Source organism: Plectropomus leopardus, chromosome 2, assembly GCF_026936395.1.
Source record: "Plectropomus leopardus strain MGB_pleo_1.0 chromosome 2, ASM2693639v1, whole genome shotgun sequence".
NCBI classification, from domain to species: domain Eukaryota; kingdom Metazoa; phylum Chordata; class Actinopteri; order Perciformes; family Serranidae; genus Plectropomus; species Plectropomus leopardus.
Window position 1 is genome coordinate 5,196,312 of NC_142177.1, and position 21,999 is coordinate 5,218,310.

Below are 21,999 nucleotides of genomic sequence, written 5' to 3' on the forward strand. Positions count from 1 at the left end.
AAATAAATATCCGATTTGAGCAATCTCACTTCCAAAATAAATGTTGGCAATGTAATTTTCTGAAAACCAATACATAGCATTGGTATGTTGTTACGTGACTGATAAAGTGAATCTTAATGTTTATTTGTATTTTTCAACAGTGCTATGGTTAGTGTGTGGTTAGGTGTAGGCATGATAACCACTTGGTTAGGGTTAAGAAAAGGTGATGTTTTGGATTAAAATAGTCAGTTTTAATGGCACAGTCCTGGCTGGAAACGCAGTGATGTCTTAGTAAAAAAAAACAGCAGCAGAGGAGGACTTGCACACAGAAGAATAAATGAACCAGTCTGAGGTCTGTAGTTCATAAGTCTGTAGTTCACATGTGGGTTGTGGTAACAGAGAAAAAAAGTGCAAAAATTCATGAAGTGCAAAGGTTTCAGTCCATTTTGGACTTTCCTCAGTGCACAATGTAGCATGCATACAGGTTCACCACATATTTAAGCTACTCATACAGGTGCAGCTACTCAGTCATCAGGAGCTTGGTTGTGCACACAGGTCAATTAACAGGTTACAAAATGGAAGGCTCAGCAACAAACTCTCAGAAACACAGTCTCAAGCAAATACTGGTGTAAATGCTTTCAATGATGGAATATAAACTGGAAATTAGGCAACTAGTGCAGGGAGACAATAGAAAGAATCAGGGAAAACAAGTCATGTCCAATTCTTCTTTTAAACCTTTTGGATGGAGTGTTCTTAGGTAATAAATGTATCTACACTCACATTGGAGCAGAATTTGGTCCATAGTACTACCACGACACTTAGGTAACATCATGTCAACGCCATAGAAAGCCAAGTCTGATATAGAATGGTTGCCATTGCCATTCCATGCCTACCACTTAGTAAAAAAACAGCCCATTCACATTCTCAAGTCATCAAATACTGCCACTTGTTTAGTGATTTTGGTGTCAAACATTGATGCCTCAAACCATCTTTTCCTGGTGGTATGGTACACTGCCAGGCAGCGCTAGTGTATAACTTTTGCAGCAGCATGATATTTGGTTGTGCCACATCAGTTTACTATCGGGCCAAACTCCAGCTTTCATTGTATTTTATGCCGCCAGATGATGTCAGTTACATACAGCGGCAGTAACAACCTAACATAAGGAACTGAAAGTTCCTACAGTGAATGGGTCCAACAAACACCTGCCTTTCACCTGTGAGCCTGCTGTTTGCTTCACATATGAATGTTGAGCCAAAGCATGATGTTTATTTGTGTTTATTCCGAATATAACTGCATTTTTCTTTTTTTGTTTTAATTAATCAAATGCGTTTGGCTCCTGAACCTAACCATGTACTTGTGTTGCACGAGGATTTTTTTTTTTTTTTTTTTGTTTTAAAGGACTGTATGCATCTAACTAGCAGAAAATGTACATTCCCTATGTGAATGCATTTTGAAAATGCCTTTAACAAGTGTAAATTGACACTTCATCACAGACAGTAAACAACAGACGCAGGAGGATACCTAGCACATAATACATGTAGACGTAATAGCGATGACCAAGCGGCAGTATTTGACAAGTTGGCATGTTGAGAATGTGTTGTAAAAAAACAACTGCTTTTTGAACACTACCCCAGGTGGAAACAAAGCAACAGGTCACTAAAAAACAGCTGTTTTCAGTGTCTCATCAATCTCACACCAATCATAGCCCATTGAATTCAAGAATACTTTTTTTAAGATGCCTTATGTTAAGGAGAGTAAATATAAAGGTTTAAACATTCAAAGCTGAAATAAAAATGACAAAATGTAGAATAACTTCCGGCGTCTGTGTGAACTTGAATGTACACTCTTTGAGGCTTTTGTTCACTTCACAGTTGAGTTTCCAGACATCAAAGGTGATTTTGGAGGAAATTTTTCAGAACTGTGCAATATGTTTTTAAAGATTGAGGCAGTGAGTCATCCTTAAAAGTTTTTGTTCTAAAATGGTTCCTTTTATTATCAAGGACAGAATGATTTATATTCTTTAATATTGCTTGATAAATATTTGTCAGCACAATAGTTCCCTAAATGGATTTATGGCATTTTGAAGAGAAACCCTTCAAGACTTGTGTAATATCACTCAAAAATGAATATCTATTTATCTGGAAATGAAGCCAAACGCGTCTTTTTATCAGCCGAGAACATGTTGTTATTTACAGCAGCTGTTGCAGTGGAGAGAGCTGGCAGGGGGGAGGCAGAGCTCTGTCTCACCACAGGTGTGCCTTGCAGATATACACCACACACACTCCGCACTGTTAGTGTCTTGGAAAAACCCACTCAGGGGTTTTAATGCCTTGCTTTAGGGCACCAATGCGGCGGAGTAAATATACCCCCCCCCCCCTTCAGAGGTTGAAAAGGCAGCTTTTTTTTCTCTCCTCAATAATAATATCTGCAGGCACTGCTGTTGATGATTCTTGTTGTTCTTGCTATTTTTTTCAGTTTAGTCAATTTTTATAAAGGCTTTCATATAAAGGATCATTAATTTTAAAAGATCATCGGTTGACTTAAGATTTAAAGTTATTATAAATTAATTTCGATAGAAATGTAAAATCTGACAACTTGATGTTACTGAAAATAATCTTTGAAACCGACTGCCTTAAATTTAATCTTATATCTAATTGTTAAGTTTACTTAAAATTTAGCTGTTTTTACTTAATTTTTTGAGGCTGTTGAACCCTAAAAATGACAATGGAATGACCTTGTTCTGTCTAAGTGTTAGCAACTTCAGTAAAGCAAGTTAGTCTGACTTAAAAAGCAGGGGGGCAAACCAAGGCACTCTTCTTCTAATAAAAAGCTTTATTATATATATTTAAAATGTTTTTGAGTCCTTTCACTGCATAGTCAGCCAAGCTTTATTAAAAGACTGTCTTTCAAGCAGTGAAATACTTCTTTAATGCTAGAAAAAAATAAAAGATCCCTTTATGCTGCAATACAAGCCCGTTATCACTCTGAAGTTGTCAAATACGTTCGCTCTGTCAGTGCTTTAAAGGTACAAGCATGACACAGAAAGCCACCTTGTGGTCAGGGTCAGATGAGAACACACTCTGACAGAACCGGTTGTGTTATTATTGTATGCCGACATAAGGTGCGCAAGTGCACTTACGGTGGATTTCCACAGCTCGCATGTGCGTTGTGTTACGGCTTCGCTGTGACATCAGAGAGCGTAAACAGCTGATGCATGAGGTTACCTAAAACGTCATGAGGAGATGAAGAAGGTCACTGACAGAGCAGAACCATGTGACGAGTTGGAATGAGAACGTTTTGGCAATACATAGGGCTCTCCTAGCCACTATGATCAAAACTACAGCTGGCTGTAAAATTGCATGATAATCCTTTAAGAAGGAGGGACCCATGTTATGTGTCCCTTGCTGTGTGTGGACATTTAACTGTCTGGAACCTGCCACAAACACACACACACACACACACACACACACACACACACACACACACTGCTGCGTCAGGACACTATAATTTCCCATAACACTCATACCATCCTCCCAGTTCCTGGTAGGCAGGCGCCCGCACACAGATTATCAACACACACACATAGTATCCAGAGGCCACCGTCTCATTCACTCAGCACTCATTTAGAAAGCCTTCGTGATAAATAGCTCTCCCGCCACGATGTGTTATTTTTTTTCTGCTTCAGAAGTTTTCCTCAAGGTAGGCAAATTTAATAATGCAGACATTATGTAAATGACCTCATTAAATAGAAAATGCATACTAAAAAAGCAGACGCCTCCAAACATGCTATCTTGTTTGTAGCATTTATAAACATTCATTCAGCCTGCCTCCACAGTTTATCACAGTGTAGTAATGAAAAATGAATAACAGTCCCACAATTAGGTTATTATGCCCTTGATGATACATGCACACAAACAGACACACACACACTCCTCAGGACAAGGCCACAGATTACATAGGGGGATTTATCGCACAACGCAGCACAGCAGTGAACCATCTGTGGCTAATAGACAGAAAATGGAAATATACTGGATCACAGCACAGAGTGACCAACAACGCTGTTAGCTCTTATAAGGCACTGTTCCACTTGAAGGTTAAAATTAAACCCTTGAACATTGAAACAAGGAAAAGACACCTAAAACATGTCAACCAAAGAGCAAATCCTCCACCATCTGCTCTCCTTGGGTGGCTGAATGGAGGGAGCGGAGATCTATTGTGAGCACATCCCTAGCTATTTTGAAATATATGCGGACTGGGGAGTGGAATATTTAATTATTGTCTAAAAATAATCACAATTTAAGGAAGTTATCGTCATAACTATCGATCCTATTGACAGTGATGCACCTTTATTTTTTTAGCTTTAACACTGAAAATACATGGGGCATGGACACATCACAAAGGTTGCTGCCACCTTAACTTTTATATTTTTTATTACTGAATTAATTAACTCAATCATTTTAACTACAGGGTGCATTTATTTCATTGATTTATTTTAATATGAAATGTGAAAACCCCCACAAGTCGCATTGCCTCTGGTACAATGAGGTTTTAATCATTTCTGAACAGATTGTAGTGGAGAACAGGGTCAGTTGGGACACTTTTGCATCATCACGAAATAAACTCTCATTACTTAGAAACAAATTAATGAAAAATATTTAATTCCACAATAGATACTGGTGTTTGCTGAAAGTTTAGCAAGTTTTTTTTAAAAGCCTAACCCATACCCCCCCGCACAATTTTGTTAATTTTTTAATGAGTGCATTCTCACAAAGTACAGCTGCTTCAGGTCGGTTGGGATACCTGGTTCTTGAAATTGAAAAAAAAATCCAAAAAGAATTACAATCAAACTATAAACACCCAGTCTTTTCTCACTCCAAAGTCACAAAATACAGCTGCGTTGTCAATGACTTCAAGATAAGATTTCGACAACAAAAGCCACTTTTTGCTGCGGTGCGATACACTGCCGGGTGGCGTCAGTTTGTAATGCAGCCCAGTGGAATCTTTGGTGGTGTTGTTATTGACTGCTGATCAGCTGGACGGCATCTGGTGCGGCAGTATGATATACAGATGGGCTGCGTCAGTTAATAAGGCAAGCTGGACTGCGACAGGTTGAAATGCTGCCAGTAATGACGTAAATAATGAGCTGGAATGTCCCTACTGGGCGGGCTGGCAGAAGGACTGGTGGATGGATCCAGCAAATCCTGGACTTTCATGTGGAAGTTTGGTGTTCACTTCCTGTCTGAATGTGATGTTTCACCTTACCACGTGCACTCTTAACTACGTCTCCGGCCCCTAGCACCGCTCTTAGCCAACTCGTGATGTTTTCTTATTTCTACCCACCTTCAACTCCCTATTTTATTACTTTTTAAAGACAAAAGGAAATTTTAACAAGTGAATAACTTTTTAACCCGTGTGCCCGTGCCCTCAGAGCATCCTTTTAGAATGCTGTAACTTTATCTATACCTAACCATCTGTGCCTTTGTTGCCTGATCCTAACCATATGCTTTCAGTGACATCCCGCTGTTTGTTTTGGCATCACAACATGTCAACAGCAGATGAAGGAGGATACTTAGAGCATAATATGTAGTAATTTATTGACAAAGCAGCGATATGTGCTGACTGGTGATGGGAACATGTTGGAGCACGTCATATTTTCAATGCCCCTTGCTCACACATGCTTAAATAAACTTCATGTTTTTTTAACATGTCCCATTAATTCAGTATAGTAGTCTAAATCTCTTAAGAAGGTAAAAGTACCTTAATACAGAAACAATGAGTTTTAACCTAAAATAAGTTACTTAAAAAGAAACAGGATAAATAATACTGTATACTGGAAAATGATGAGAAAAGCTTTCCTCAGTGTCCAATAAAAGTGGTTTAAACACATCTTAACACATGAGTTTATAGGTTACTGATGACATGTAACTATTTCAAAGGGGTTTCTTTTCTATTTTTTTATTAGATAATAACTTACATATTGCTTTTCATTTGACCATGATTTCCTTTCAGGTCAAAAGGGTAATGACATTTTTTTTAAATGATGTCGACACCCAACAAAATCATTTGACATTAAATGAAGGGAAACAAAAACACATCAGAATGATATCATATACTGTATATGAAGATGGATGGCACGACGCCACTGACCCCCACTGTACAAAAATTAAGCCAAAATATTCCAGATATGGCCGAAGCCAGAGGCTGCACAGTAGCAATCTCCATGATGTGGGAGTTCCTGTACATGTGTCCGACCAATCTCAGGCAGCAACATTGATCAGAAGCTCCCCAACTGGTACACATAGCTGTCAATCATGACATCAAACCCCCTTTTTATTACATCAAATACCTACTATAAATTAAAGTTTTCAGAAAAACAAACACAACAAATATTGGGGTGATAAGAACTACCTTAAATGACAGAACCAATCTGTGGGAAAAATTTAGTTTGACAGACTATAGTTTTTAGTATGGCCCATGTCCGATCCACTATCATTGACGGGTGGGGTTCACAAGCCTTACTGCAGCCAGCCACCAGGGGGCGATAAAAACGTTTTGGCTTCACTTTTGGGGGGCTATATTATGATGAGTATCATGGCTGAAAAATAAATTCATATATAAATAAAATCTGTATCTGGGTCTACAGGATGAAGAATATCAATACGTTTGTAGACTTCAATGGCAATCTGTCAATTAAATGTAGACATTGTACATGGAGAAATGTTGGTTCACTTAATTATTTCCTGCAACAATGCTGGTATTGTTTTGCATAATGCATTCAAAAAGTTTCAGCTATTGTAGAGAATTGATTTGTAAAAATCTTTAATACAATGCCAACATTGTCCTGATCTACCGTAAAGCATATGTATTAGTTGTTCCTGCTCTGATAAAGGCTTTGTGAGGCTGGATGTGCTGCACAGGAACTTTTCCAGGAGTCTGCAAGTGTTAAAGGCTGCACTGTGATGATTGAAGGGAGCGATATTGAGGTTGTCAGTGAGCACTGAACAATGGCCGCTCATTATTTTATGCATGTCATAACCATTATGTGTGCTTGTTGTTAGCTGTATATTTCATTCACCATCATGCCCACTCAGCTGTTGCACCAAGGGCCTTTTTTATTGGTTATTGTTGATTCTACAGCCATTGTTCCTGGCATGGAAAGGCAGTATTTTTAACACTGTCATTAAAATACAAAGCTCCTCTGTTCCTGTGTGGGTTCATCCTGACAGCTCAAAGATGAATTATACATCTTTGTTTGACTTTTTCCGGCAAAGAAACATAGTAAGAATAGGCCTGTCCTTCAACCTACAGACTATGAGTCTTGTAACATGTCATTCACCTCTCATCTAGTCTAGTCTGCACTAATTTAGGTTCCACTGATCCAGCACTCTACAAGGCTCTTAAACCGAGTCCAGCTGTTCCCAAACCCTCTTAGCTCTTAGCCTGGGTCTAACTGATTCCAAACTGTCTCACACGGCTATTAATTGGGTCAAACTGGTCCTGGAGCGTACAGCTACCTGTCCCAAACTGTCCACCAGGCTATCAACTAGGTCATACTGATGCCAGATTCTTAAACGAGGCTTTCAGCCTAGGTTAAACTGAGGCTCTTAATCTTGTTCTTAGTAGTCCCAAATGGCTCTGTCCATGGCACAGGCTTAGGCTACAGCATAGGCTACGGCCTACGCTTAAAAGTAGGCTATGGCTGAGGCTAGGGTTCAGGCTATGGCTTATGCTACAGTGTAGGCTGTGGCTCACGTTTTGGCTTAAGATACATTTTAGGCTATGGTGTAGGCTATGGCTTAGTCTACGGTGTAGGCAACTGTTAGGCTTGGGTTTAGGCTATGGTATAAGCTACAGTGTAAGCTGCAACTTAGGCTGCAGTTTAGGTTACAGTGTAGACTATGGCTTAGGCTCCAATGTAGGTCACAGTTTAGGCCACGGTGTAGGCTATGTTATAGTCTATGGCTTAGGTTACGGCTCAGGATATGGCTTAGGCTACAGGGTCGATTCAACACTGAAAAGTGTACCCTGCTTAACTGTAATATTTGACCGCCTGGGAAAGAGAACGTGGGGCACTTGCTAAGACAACAGACTCTTGTTCTTCTTGTGAGGCCAGCCTCATATTGACTTACAAGGCTTTTCTATGTTAAGATCCATTATACATGAAATAGTTACTGTCACTGCAAAAGCTCTCAGCTCAGGTCATCCGAGCACTGACTTGTAGCATTCTTATTTCTCAGCTGTCAAAAATATGTTTATTTGTTTTAACACATTGTCTTGTCTTGCTTTGTAAATCACCCTGTTAAAGCCTGATTACTTGCTCGCATCTTACTGTATAACCACACATGTTAAGGCTTTACTTTATGTGCTGATAAGTACTGGAGGACTGTGTAAATGCATATCAGGGGAAACAGATTGTTTCTGCTTTGGTGAGTGTTTGCTGTTTGTTTTTTGCTTAGCGTGTTTTGTCAGATAAAGCAGTTTCTTGGGGACATTACCACATCATCCATGCAAAGAAGGGAATCAAAGTTAACCATACAGACGGCCAAGTTTCCGACAGCAGGGGGGTTGACACCAGGAGGGGGTTGCGGAAAAAGTCAATTAAATCCTTAAAAGCATAAAAATAAGGAGTCTCTGTGGTGTGCAGGTAGCACACTCGTTAAAATGCACGGTCACCCTCCTGTGATTTGTGGCACGGCAGTAACGCTCTGCTCTGGCTTCTCCAATGTAGTGTGAAGTAATGAAGACTCTCTACGGGACCTGTCTCCGTCACATCAGTCTGTCAGACAACTCCCAGGTGAAAAGGTACCTGTTCCTCGAGTCAGAGCACCACATCTAAACTGTTGCCTTCTCTTGCTTGTTTGCTTACAGCATGTCCACGTCCATGTGCTGCCCAGGAAGGCCGGGGACTTTGAGCGGAATGACAGCATCTACGATGAGGTCAGATGGCTGATTTTTTTTTAACCATTAACTACTTTATACCTGCACATTCATGTAAATGACAATTTGTATCTGACCTTCACGACCTTTGGCTGGACTACCATTTCACTCACTGTCACGCCATGAGTAGAAGACAATAGACGTACATAATAACCTCTGTCTCTATTATTCTCAGTAATCCTCATCCGGATATATATATATATATGGATATTTATAGTCTTGAAGGTCGGCTAAATCAGCTTTGGAAAAAGACTATTTCTTTAACTATTAAGCCACCCTTTATATTTGTATTGAGTAGTAATCTAGATAGAGCTTGATAGTCTTTTCTGTCCAAAACCCTAAGACTGTATAAGTCCTGATACTACCACATTAACATGTTGCCATTAATATTACCTTTCCATTAAGGAGTGTAACAAATTACTATGAAATGCCAGTAATAATAATACATTAACTCTGAAAACAAATAACTTTTTACACCCCTGCTTTTGTTGGCAACCACCTAATGATGCAACAATCAATTATATCTCTAAATCATTTCCATAATTGCTGCACTGCACATGCATGTTACGAAGCAGAAAGTTGCATTGTAGATACATTCAGTGGTTGGAAATATTCCCATTACTTTGATTTTGTTTGGATTTTGTTTTTTGGCCTCAAATCTCCTCAAACACCAACCACGACTGAAAGCACAACAATATGTAACCCCACACTGGCTAAACAATCATAACCGGATTTTAATCGTAGACAGCTGCTATGACAAACAAAGAAACTAATGAAGCCTGTGGCTGGATAAGTGTTGGATGAAATGGTCCCATTTCCATGACTGACTTTATGTAATGCATACAGTGCTTTATCGTAGGCAACTGGACTTTGTTGAGTTTCTGGAATACATTTCACCTCTAATTCTTCAGTTGTAACTGATAATTTGGGAGTTTCAGGCTTTAAACCCATTGTGGGTGTGATTAAGGTCATAAGGAGATCTGAGTTTCAAAGTCGTTTGGGTCACGTGAGCTCTTCGTGTGGGGTTGTAAAGGTTGGATGGGTCCAGGTGTGAATGGGCAGGGGACTCAGGACTGCATAGTAAGTGGGTGATAAGTGGTATTGTAGTCCACCTCCCCTGTCTAACGATGGTTGCTTCAGTTTGACGTAGATGGCTTTGTTTACACCTCTTTCTAACCATCTGTCTTCTCTGACCAAGATGTGCATGTTGCTGTCCTTGAATGAATATCCCTTCTCCTTCAGTGTAAATGGACAGCTGAGTCCTCAATGTACAAATCTGTGCAGTTCTGACACTACATTACTCTGCTTTTGTCTGAGTGTTTTGTCCTTAGGACCGACAAGTTTCTGCCTTAGCGTGTTACTGGGTTTTGAAGTGCAAAAGGATGAGTTGTTTGTTAAAAGTCCTCCTGAGTTTTTCAGCTACTCCTGCAACATAAGGAATCACAATGTTGATCCATTTTTGTCTCTTCCCCTCTGTCTGCGCTAGCTCTTCATAGCTCTTTTTGAGAAGTAAAAATTTATTTGCAAAATATCTAGCCTTAGCTGTGCTTACCACCTAATATCCTGACACACAGAGGAGCAAATACGAAGCCTGAACTTTGAGGAGAAAGTTCAATCTCTAATTTTATGGGGTGTAACAGAGAAGTAATAGAATACTGTTGGCAGGAAGTATTAAGTAAAATAATATTACTTTTCAAAAGCATATCAAGTAATGAGTAGCCTAATAAATTAAATATTTTTGAGTAATAAGCTGAACACTGCTGTATGTGATGAGTTCGGAATGAGAGTTGGCTGTTTTACCAAAAAACAGGTTAACTCATAGCACTTTACAGGGATATTTGTTTGCTATTTCCAAATTTTTTGTAAGAAGCAATTCATTTTTTCAAGAAGGGATAATGTGCATTAATCCACATTTTAAAAAAATGCAAATGCATCTGAATTAGCTGGGGAGTCATTTTTCATCAGTATTCCTTTGCCTTGTGTGAACAGGCATCCTAAAATAATAATAATAATTAAAGAAAAAAAGTATGAAGAGACAATAAGCACAATGGTTAAGACAAACAAAATTAACATAAAAAGGCACACAACATAGTTAAATAGTTATAGATGTAGTTCCGTTCCACCCTGAATGTTTTATGAGCTCTGCATTCCCGAGAGTTACCTTCATTTAAAGTTTTAATGCTTGTTGAACCGCGAATGACCTGCTTGAACATTAAGCACCCCACTCCATTCCTGTAAATGAAATGGGCACATTGGTAACCTCTTTGATGGCCATTTATAAGTTGATGGGGCATCTTTGCTTCTTTTCCTGGCTGATGGCACTCCAGGCAATCACCTAGTTCACTTGCTCGGCAGTACATAAATATATAAATAAACACAAACCACAGCAGGATGGCGGTTCCATTTATCTTCTAGTGCCGCACAACCGGCATTGTTCTCTGAGAGTGAGACTCCTGTGTGTTACCGCAGGAATTTGAAAACACAATTCACTGCTAATGAACTGATTCACCTGTGGCTCCTAATAACTTTAATTAAACATCTGAGAGATGAGTTTGAACAAATATCAGCGGGCTCTACAGCCCCCAGGAGCCAGAATCTCCAAACCAATGAACCACAACACTTCAATAAGAAAATAATGAACATGCCTTTCAGGCTGTTTTAAATTTCACTGTGACATTTTGAATTTGTAACAAGAGAGTCTGTAGCAAATGAATATCAATGACTGGTGAGTTTGATATGAATATTCCAATAACCGCGTTTAATAAAAAGAACTTCACTATACTTCCTCAGTGTGCCTGAGGGGAGAAATGAAACGTGCAGTTCCACAGCAGAGTCCCAGCAGCAAAATATAAATAGGTTTGTTTTTAATTTGCATGTGATCATAAGGGTTATTGTGAGAGCAGCGGCATCGCCACCATTTATATTTTCCATGTCACACCCAGCAAATGAGAACATTTTTCTCTGAGGTGTTTTCTTTGCAGGGAATAATAGCTCAGTGTTTGTTTTCCTCATACCTTACCACTGTTAAGTGTTTATAGATTTAACACATTTATTTGGTCATAAAGACTATTTAAGAGGCAATAGAGCAGGTGAAGACCTATTCTCTTACACTAAAAACGGGGGAAACAAAGCCAGTTTGAAGCTGCACTTATGGGGATCAAAAGGCAACTGTCCATTTTTTTTACATTTTATTTAAAAGCCCATAAATTACAAAGTCACTATTATCTTGAAGGGATTTGATTTTTTTTAAGTAGGGTTGTGTGGGGGTAAACATTCATAGTCAGTATATCACATACAGTAAATGTCAGTGTTCACCCTCACCCCCAGTTTGGAGTAAAAGTCCACAGTCTGACACTGACGCTAAGCAGTGTACTGCAATGGATGGAAGTCCGCAACAAAACATATTTTAGCCACTCAAAAAAAGTCCTACCTGAAATAGTCAATATCAGTTGTAGACAACCTATTCCAACGGGGAAGCCATAAGGCTGGATGGCACCTACTGCAACAACCTGATATGCAGACAGGTGGCGTAACTTGAGAATGCAGCCATACAGAACCTGATAAGTCCACATGATATGCCACAGAACAAAAAACTCTGGACTTTCTTGCAGGAGTTTGGTGTTTGTCTCCTGTCTCAATGTTTTTTTGTTTTTTTTTCACCTTACCATGTGCCTCCTTCCCCTAATCCTAACCATCCGTGCCATGTTTGCGTTTGTTGATGTCCCAGCATTGGTTGCCATGTGCTGTTGTTGCCTAAACATAATCACATGCGGCATAATCCCACCATGCACTTGAGTTGACATCATGGTAACAGCATCCTGAAGGTAAAGAGCACATCCAGAAGGATAGCTAGAGAGTAATATATAGATGCATAAGTCCTCTGTAAAGCAGCAATATGTGACATCTTGTGGTGAGAAGGTGTTGTCCTGCCATATACTAGATTTTAACCTTGTCTGGTTTATTAATATGGTGGAAATAAGGAATTTAATTTGGAGTTTGTATGAACAGCAAACAATATCAGTAGCAAATAAAAACAGGAATTTATCCTTTTCTGATAAAACATTAACGTCAAATTTCAAGGTTCTATCAGCATTCTGCAGATGTGTAGTTTTGAGATATTGAGCTTCGAAGATTCCTATTTCAAATAGCAGAACATGAACTTTTTTGTTTTCTGACTAAAACATCCAAAAATGCATGTAACTCAATAAAAAAATACCCCATTTATTTTAATATATGTCAGAGAATAACTGTATTTCGACAAAAACGTGAAGGAGAGCCTTATAATTCTAAGGTGACGAAAAACCTTTTTCAGTAAAGGAATGCTTTTTTTAACACATCAAGTACAAGACCACCTCTGCTATAATAATAGCCAGTAGCTGCAGTTTTGAAAAATGCAAACTGAATTTGTGGGTATTTTCAAGCAACAGTCACTTAGAATAAGTGCTCATAACAACAGTGGATATGAATTACAGTGCAACAAAGTAAAATACTTGTGTCACAATATAGCTGAATAAAAGTGCAATAACAGAGCAGAGTTCCGAAAACAGCTCCTTGCAGTAAGACAGGTAAAAAGCAATTTATTACTTCCGCCCCCACTGCCAGGTCCAGTGCTTTATCAGATGCAGATAGTGCATGACAGTGAAGCCACACTCAACGGGCTGTTTATCGCTGTAAAGAGAAGGGATGGGACTCGGGAGTGCAGTTGTATTGTCATTTCATTTAGATGAGGTAGAGCAGCGCAGGAGGCCGCTGCTGCACGGTAGATCCAGTGGGCTGACAGCAGTTCCATGATACAGAATAGAGTCAGCAGCTAAACACTGTTGTAGCGATCTGTGTTTGTTCCACCCCCCACCCCCCCACCCCATCTCTTCCTCTGTCTTCTCCACTGGTATCTCTGTCTCTCTCTGATGTACCAGATGGCACATTCAATTTTCTTTACAGCGTCACCTTGCTTAAAAAGAGCTGTCACGGCACATCATATTTGTGAGCCTTGTTTGTATCTTCCCTTTTTTCCTTTTCCTTTTTCCTTTGCTTTGTTAATTTTAGTCCTTTGAAACCCTAAGCAATATAGGCAAGGATAAGTGCTCTATTTCAGTCCCTTTGTGTTTCTGATGATTGTACTTAGCTTGTCATTTTCACAGCACCATGAGACTACTTGATATCCATACATCTGACATTCATGGCTGCAGCAGTCAACTCTCAAACTACAGTGCATCACAGTTTATATATGTGCAAATAGAAGAAATGCATTTTCCATACAGATGGTTTTGCTGCTATTGGAGCTTTAGCAGCAATGGAGCTAAATGTATCTGTTTTGTCTATGGAGTCATTATAATCAAGTGGTAAAGAGGACCTATTATGTTCTTTTTCATATTCAATATTGCTATATGAACATGCTTACATGCTTTATTGGTCAAAAACACTGTATTTCCCTCATACTGTCTGTGCTGGAACACTTGCATTCATGCTCTGTCTGTCCGTGTCTTTTCAAGCCCCCCTCCCAAAAAAAAGCCCAGTCTGCTCTGATTAGCCAGCATTTCCAGGTCTTCCTTATCTCAGTATCACTGCACTATCGCCGGTTGAATAATTGAACTGAGAATAGCAGCACTTTATATTATGAAAAAAATCACCAACAAAAGCCTCTAAATGTGTGAAAATGTTGCTGCAGAGATCCTGTGGAGCCTAGAAGAATAATCAACTCGAGAGTGTGCATTATTTTCAGAATTTTACATGAGGAACAGCAGCCTGTTCTCATTTCGAAATCATCAAATACCGTTGCTTTTACAGTGCTTTCAGCGTAAGATCCCAATGCGAAAAGCTACCTTTTGTGTCCACATAACAAGCCACTGGACAGCATAAGCGTCACTGTGTTATTTTATGCTGCTGGACGGCCAGATGGCACACGCCGTGGCTGTATGATGTGCCACTGGATGACGTCCGGTTGTAACACTGCCAGTAACAACGTGATATAAGGAGCGAGGATGCCTGTAGAGCAGATGGGAGTGGGAGTGGATGGATCAAACAAATCCTGGACTTTCATAGTTGAGTTCAGTGTTCGTGCCCTTGTTGCCTAATTTTAACCGTACATGCCATCATGTGTGTTTGTTGACGTCCTGGTTTTGGTTGCTGTGTGCTACTGTTGCCTAAACATAACCATGTGCAGTGAAATCCAACCTTTTGTTGACATCATGGTAGCGGCATCCGAGAACGTTAACAGTTGACGCAGAAGGATATCTATAGCTTAATATGATGACCCTGAAGTCCACTGCAAATATTTGACAACTTGGGATGAGAATGTGTTGTCTAAACACAACTGGACATGTTCCAGCAGGATTATGATAGAAAATTACAGAGAAATTAATTTATGTGCTTCCCATATAGTAGCATGTAGCTTTATTTAACAGTGTGGGCTACATATTTTATCAAAACCCAGAGAAAATAGCATACTTTTTTTCTTATCTGTATTGCTCAGTTTGAGTTATTTTCCTGATGTCATTTTTGAGTGACCGAAATACAAACGTATTTTGTTTTGTTCTTTTTCAGTTGGAAACCAGAAGCTTTATGTGAATGTTAATCTAGACCATTTACGAAGACGTTCTCCAAGAGCTGTTTAGTTTTCTAAAAAAAAACAATGCATACTGTCAGAGTCGATTATTCCTTTTGGCTTCACGGGACTACAAATGTGTATTTGTCATTCACAAAATGGCCTCAACATAGTCGGACACTATGGTAAAACTGTGGCAATGATATAATTCACTGGCGATTAGCATTAGAAAGTGCCAAAGCACTGTGTGTGTGTGTGTGTGTGTGTGTGTGTGTGTCTCAGAGGGAGAGCAGCAGAGAGATTCTATGTGATTTGCTCATTCATCCATTCCTCACCATGCCCCAACTAGTGCTCTAGAATAAACAGAGTAATGACAATGGAAGTTCAAAATGCTCGGGCGTCACGTGACTCATGGAGGCTTCGAATAGTTCCTGGAAGTGTCTAGCGGGTCATTTGAATACATTATACGAGGAGACAAAACGCAGATTTTCGCTAAATAGCATTCAATAACCGCATTGATTTACAATATACACAGATTGCATTGTATGTAGTTTCATCATTATATTGTTTTTTAAAGTAAAATGTGCTTATATTTGGAGATTACTGTTAACAGCCAGGGTTAGATTAGACTGATTAATGTCACACTCAGGAGATTCACACACTTCAGCAGCTCAAGGAGTCAGAGGCAACAGAAAAAAAAGTGAGTGAGTGTTAAATAAGGGATAAATATGATTAAAATACAAAAAAATAAAATATATTGTAAAATAGAAAATACATATATATATATATATATATATATATATATATATATATATATATATATATATATATATATATGTATATACACACATACATACATATATAGTATTTTTATATGTAAAATGTATAATTACATAGTATAAATATGAGTGATGTGGATATGACATATATGGTTATGCTGACATATTTTAGACTTACCATGGTAAAGGAGCAGGTTACTGTTTATTGCTTGTATATATAAACATGTATTTTATTTATCTTTGTCTTTCTACTGACTTACTTACTGCAATTAGTTAATATAATTAATATCTAATAAACTCAGAAACATAAATAGCACATCAAGCAGTTGGTTTATGTCCTTCTTTTGTGGTTTCCTCTGAGATAGTCTCCACCATGTTTTGCTGTGCTGCATGGGGATGATCCAGGCATGTAGAGAAAGCCACGCTGACATGCAGATGAGGAAAATGTTGTTGAGTAATGCCAGCAGAAGTAGTCTTACACTCACCACAGATTACAACTACAAAAAATATGTGAGGTTATCGTTTTTCAAAAACTGCATTAGGAAATTTTACCCAAACAAAGAGCACACCATTGAGAGGCCTTGTATATGGTTTAATAAAAATAAGAAACAGGGAGTCTCCAGGCTCCATTGAATCCTTTGTAGCTCTTTTGCTGAAAGAGGGAGGGAGAAAAGGACAGGACAGAGGGTCAGACATACGTTTATAGGTCTGGGTGGGAAACCCCTTTGGAAGATGAGGCATGTTTATTCCCCAACTTCAGTTATGGAACTTTGTAGTTGTCTTAAGTTTGTGCTTCTCAAATTAGCTTTTCCTGTGCTAACCTCAGCATTTGTCAGTAATGTTTCATATGACAGGCCTACAAATATTGATCCTTTTTTAATAATTTATCAGACCTTTTTCCTTTGTCAGTCTGCCCGTCCCTGTGTCCAAGCTTTTTCATTTGTGTAAAAAGGTCTAGCTACTTCATTGTTGTATGTCATCACACTACTGTTAATATAAGAGAATGATTTTATTACAAAGTGTAAACCACTGCTTGTGAATGCCCTCTACTGGATTTATATGTAAATGAACTGCATTAAACTAAAGCCTTCTGCATTTTTATAACCCGCTTCAAAATAGTTCCTCCAGCTCCTATTGTAAGTTACCAATATACAATAACAAGATTAAATATATAACACCATCATAAAAAATAATATCAGTGTTTAGAATAATTCCCCATTAACTCCTTAATGTTAGATGCAATTATTCAAGAGCAGGACATTTTAAATTAACAGGCTGTTAGTGGTGATACGTGTTCAGTATATACAGTAAAGTGTCCTAATGTAGCTTACTTTGTTAGCATATCTGTTGTTGCTTCATAAATCTACTAATTTAGCAGCTGATAATCCAATATCATGCTTTAATGCACATGTTAATGTAGCTAAAATATGCTGATAATATGAAAAACGATTCTTTAGATATCTTACCCTGTTAAAGCTCATCACAAATGTTCTTCTCTGCTGCATTTCCACCGCGCCTCTAGCAATTAATGCTACTTCCAGGAACTATTGAGATGCTCCACGTTCTGCCATTGCTGTGAAAAAACGTTCCATCGGAGTGAATGGAGATAACGCAACTCACTCTTAAAGGGCTCTGGCCACAACAATTTGAAATGCTGCATGCCCTGAAATGTGCAATAAAATGACTCATCCAAAAGGTCACTTAGGATGAATGTCAAAACATGATTCGAGAGCAGAACATCCGGAATACCATTGTGTTATCAGACCTGCTGTTACCAGGACAAAAAAAAAGAAGAAAAAGAAAAAGAAGAAAAAATCTATCCCACAGTTTTTTATTTTTTGTATGGATGAATGATTGTGCCATATTTAAACAAAAATGCTCATGGCTACCAAAGTGTGTAGACAAAGCAGAGGCAGAATGCTGTTCAGAAAACTCATTGTTGCTGGTTTATACAAATCAAAACACTGTTTTACGCCACCTGTTGAGTTAGTAAACTAATCAGAGGCAGAGTTGTCTGCAAAAGAAAATAAAAAGTAAAGTTTAAAGTCATCTTCTGCTGAGAACAAACAAAAGAGATGCCCTCGCCTTGGGGGTAAAAACTGTTTTTTAGTTGGTAACCAAAGGCCAAATTCAGCGATGAGCAAAATGACAAATACGACCTTGGACTCCAGAGAGTTTTCAAAAGCAAAGGAGTTAAAAACAGCTCTTCCTGTCAGGCATTGTTGCACAGCTACAGTGAATCACAGCACACACACTGTGCCAGCACCACACTGCTGGATGTGTCGAGGTAATGGACTGACCTACAGTGTCCTTCAGTTATTGAGTATTGCAGACGTTCTGTATAAGTCATGTATTTAAGACATGTTTACCTGATTTATTCCTTTTATTTATACCATCTCTAAGTCTGTCCTGGCTGATGGCTTTCATACTTCAGAAAGGTCAATGAATTTCCAAAGTTTTTTGACCTTTTAATCAACTGCAGGGAAAAAGACTCCAGTTGCCATTGGTCTAACAAGTCGATCTTTGTCATTGTTCTACAGCCCAAAGAATTTTTTTGACCCAAGACTCGTTTGTTTTTTAGAGAAACTTGGAATCACAAAGCTTAAGAAGGCAAAGTGGTCAACAGGACATTCACCTTTGTAGGTGTGCAGGTGTCTCTACAAAGCAGAGCTGTCAATCTACGTCTGTAATACCATTTGAATTCCATTCCTTATTATTGTTAATATTTGAATTACATTTAAAAAAATATTCAAATGTAGCCTATTACTAATATTTACTACATACCATAGACAGGCTTCTGAATTGCCAGTGCTACTATGAGCATGTGGTTAGTCTATGTTCTGTCTGCCAGAGGGTATGCCAACATTAGCCTGCCAAGAAACACCAACAGGTTATAAAATCCACAGTGTGTTTGGGATTAAAGCTTCCCCAAAGGCACATGGGGGAAGTCAGACCCCCATGAAATCTTTTCATTTCAGCCCAAACAATGATTTGTATCCTAAACCAGCCCATTCTCATTTCCACGTCAACAAATATCGCTGCTTTGTCAGAGAGATTTCAGAATCATACACATAGTATGATACCCCCCTCAGTGGCATCAGTTTGTAACGCAGTCGTAAGCAGTCAAATCTTTAGGGGTCAGCCTGATGGCACCTAGCGCTGTAGTATTTTATGTAAATGGCCAGCATCAGCTGGTAACGCAGCCAGACAGAACCTGTTGTGGCCATATGATATACCGCTGAACAGCGTCAGATTTAAATGCTGCCGGTAATGAAGAAATAAAAGGAGCTGTAAGATCCCTATATGGTTGGCAGTGGTTATGGATTGGTCCAACAATCCCCAGACTTTTGTCCAGGACACTGATGTTCACTTGCCATATAAATGTAGTGCCAAAGCCATTATGTTTTTTTTTTTTTTTGCTAATCCTGACCATGAACTATTGAAGTCCTGGCATCATGGCATGACCATGCAGGAGGATACCCAAAGTGTAATATGTTGCATGCAGGAGTTCTGTTTTCGCTTCATATTTGAATTTGATTTTTTTTCCTACACTTTACTATGTGCCTTCTTCCCCCAATACAAACTACCTGTGCCAGCATGTGACTTTGTTGACATCCCAGCTCTGGTTGCCATGTGCTTTTGTTGCATAACATTACCATGTGCAGCACAATCCGACCATGTATTTGTGTTGACATCATGGTAGTGCCATCCAGCAATGTCAATAACACACACAGAAGGATACCTAGAGTGTAATATGTAGATGCAGAAGTCCTCAGCAGAGCAGCAATATGTGACAATTTGGCATGAGAAAGTGTTGGAATTTTGTCCGTTTTTGAACCAGTTTCGATTGGTGATTTGATCAAGATAGATCCAAATAGAGCATCAATAATAATGTCCAGTAAATTATCCCACATAAATTATTGTACTTTTACATAGATTGTTGTATTCACCACATCCAATGTATCTCACATTTATAGATTCAGTCCACACTAGCTTTGATTTGATACCTGCCTAGTTCCAGTGGGTGAAATGATGGACAGAATCCACAGTCCTTAGTCTGCACAAAACTGCATTTCAAAGTTCAGCCAAAGTTAATATGAAGCTTCAGCAGTCTGTTAGCCAAATCAATACAAGGGTTTCAGTATCAAATCCCATCTTTGTGTTACTATCCCTCCACTGCAGCTCAGCAAAACACAGAATGCCAACCTTTTAGGACCAAAAAGACTAATAGAAGAATTTTTTTTTTTTTTTTTTAAAGTTTGAACTCAATGAACTACTCACTGCTGTCACATAGTAGTACACCACAGTATTCTCCCTTTTGCTTGGCACTTTTTGTTCATCAAATATTTGGGATATTTACTGAACTACCCTGAATAAAGTGGTAAAATGTAAACTCAATGGCCATCCCACAGAGTAACTATCAAAAACCTTTCTATAAAAATATGATTAAAAATATATATATTTTTAGAAATATTCTCTAGACTTGGGCATGGGCTGAGGGAAAAAAATACAAAAAAACACTTGGATGCCCTGAAGTTACAATGTACTCCACTAGTTTTCAAGGCTAAACAACTGATCAATACATCCACATGAATATCTAAAACTAGAGTCTACAGCATAATCTAATTCTCTGCTGATCCTCCATATTTGTATGATATTCCAAATTATCTACTACAATTTGCAATACAGTGATTTTTTTGTGTCATAATTTTAGCCAAAGGAAACAAATAATTGACAGAAAGAGAGATTTTTTGGATATTACTAGTATGAGTATGGGAGGCTTTATTTTGGTGTTCAGGTTTTATTTAAGTAAAACTTTAATTTATTTTCTCATATTCTCAATAAAAAAGTTTTAAAGTGCAAGTCTTAATAATCCATGGCACATTGTAGGATTTGTGCAAAATCAAAATGCCTTTATTTAACAATATGTACTTAAAAAGACCAACGTGTTGCAGAAAGCACAAGTCTTCAGCAGTTAAACAAGCTTGGGACATGACAGAACCTTATAGTCAACTTCCCCCTTATCAATATGCTATGTCCTAGGCTCATTCGTGTTGAGAAAAAAAACAAAAAACAAACAGATTTTGAAAACGGTTGAAAGATTAGTCCAGGGGTCTGTTACAATCTCCAGGGACACCTCCCTTTGTTTATAGCCACATTAAGTAAGCTCTTGTAAGCAAAACTCTAGCTAGTAACATCAGCTACATGATGTATAACTATGTCAAGAGAAGTTAGCGTAATGTCAGATCAACAGTGTCGGCCAGATTTGCTTCTTCCTTATTTCTGTGGTAAAGAGATTAGGAAAAGGACAAATAGGTTGGTTGCTGACATATTTGTAAAATGACATGAATCATTGTTTGACAAAAAAGATAATAGCAAATGTCTCTCTCTTTCTGTCATCTCCGTAAGGCTATATGTTGCCCCAAAGTAACTTTCAACTTTTACCGTAAAAACAGACCAGTGTAATACCACGGTCTGTATTCAGTAATACATAGAGTGCTTTACTGATCCCCAGAGGGTTTGAAAGGGCACATACCAGTTACTATAGGGGCAAACAATGTGTGAGTTCTACCTTTTCATTGAGACTGCAAGCCTCAATATGCATTGTTTTGCCTTCTTTCTTAAAGTGGACTGTCATGAGATGTACATACAGATAAACATATGCAGCTTGTTAGTCTGGTCACATAAACATGTCCAGCTGGTGACCCAGTCAGCTAAACCACAAAGACCAGCAAGAACTGGGGTCATCTAAGACTGTC

The 21,999-nt window shown here is 38.6% G+C and overlaps 1 protein-coding gene across 5 annotated transcripts in view; it reads left to right on the forward strand.

Annotated features, from left to right (window-relative positions):
- fhit (fragile histidine triad diadenosine triphosphatase) overlaps window positions 1–21,999 on the forward strand; it is a 407,063-nt gene that overhangs the window by 330,236 nt on the left and 54,828 nt on the right. For all 5 annotated transcript variants that reach the window (XM_088083324.1, XM_042498823.2, XM_042498834.2 and 2 more), the window contains one exon: window positions 8,849–8,917. In XM_088083324.1, the coding sequence (XP_087939450.1) occupies window positions 8,849–8,917 (69 nt within the window). The remainder of the gene's footprint in view (window positions 1–8,848; window positions 8,918–21,999) is intronic.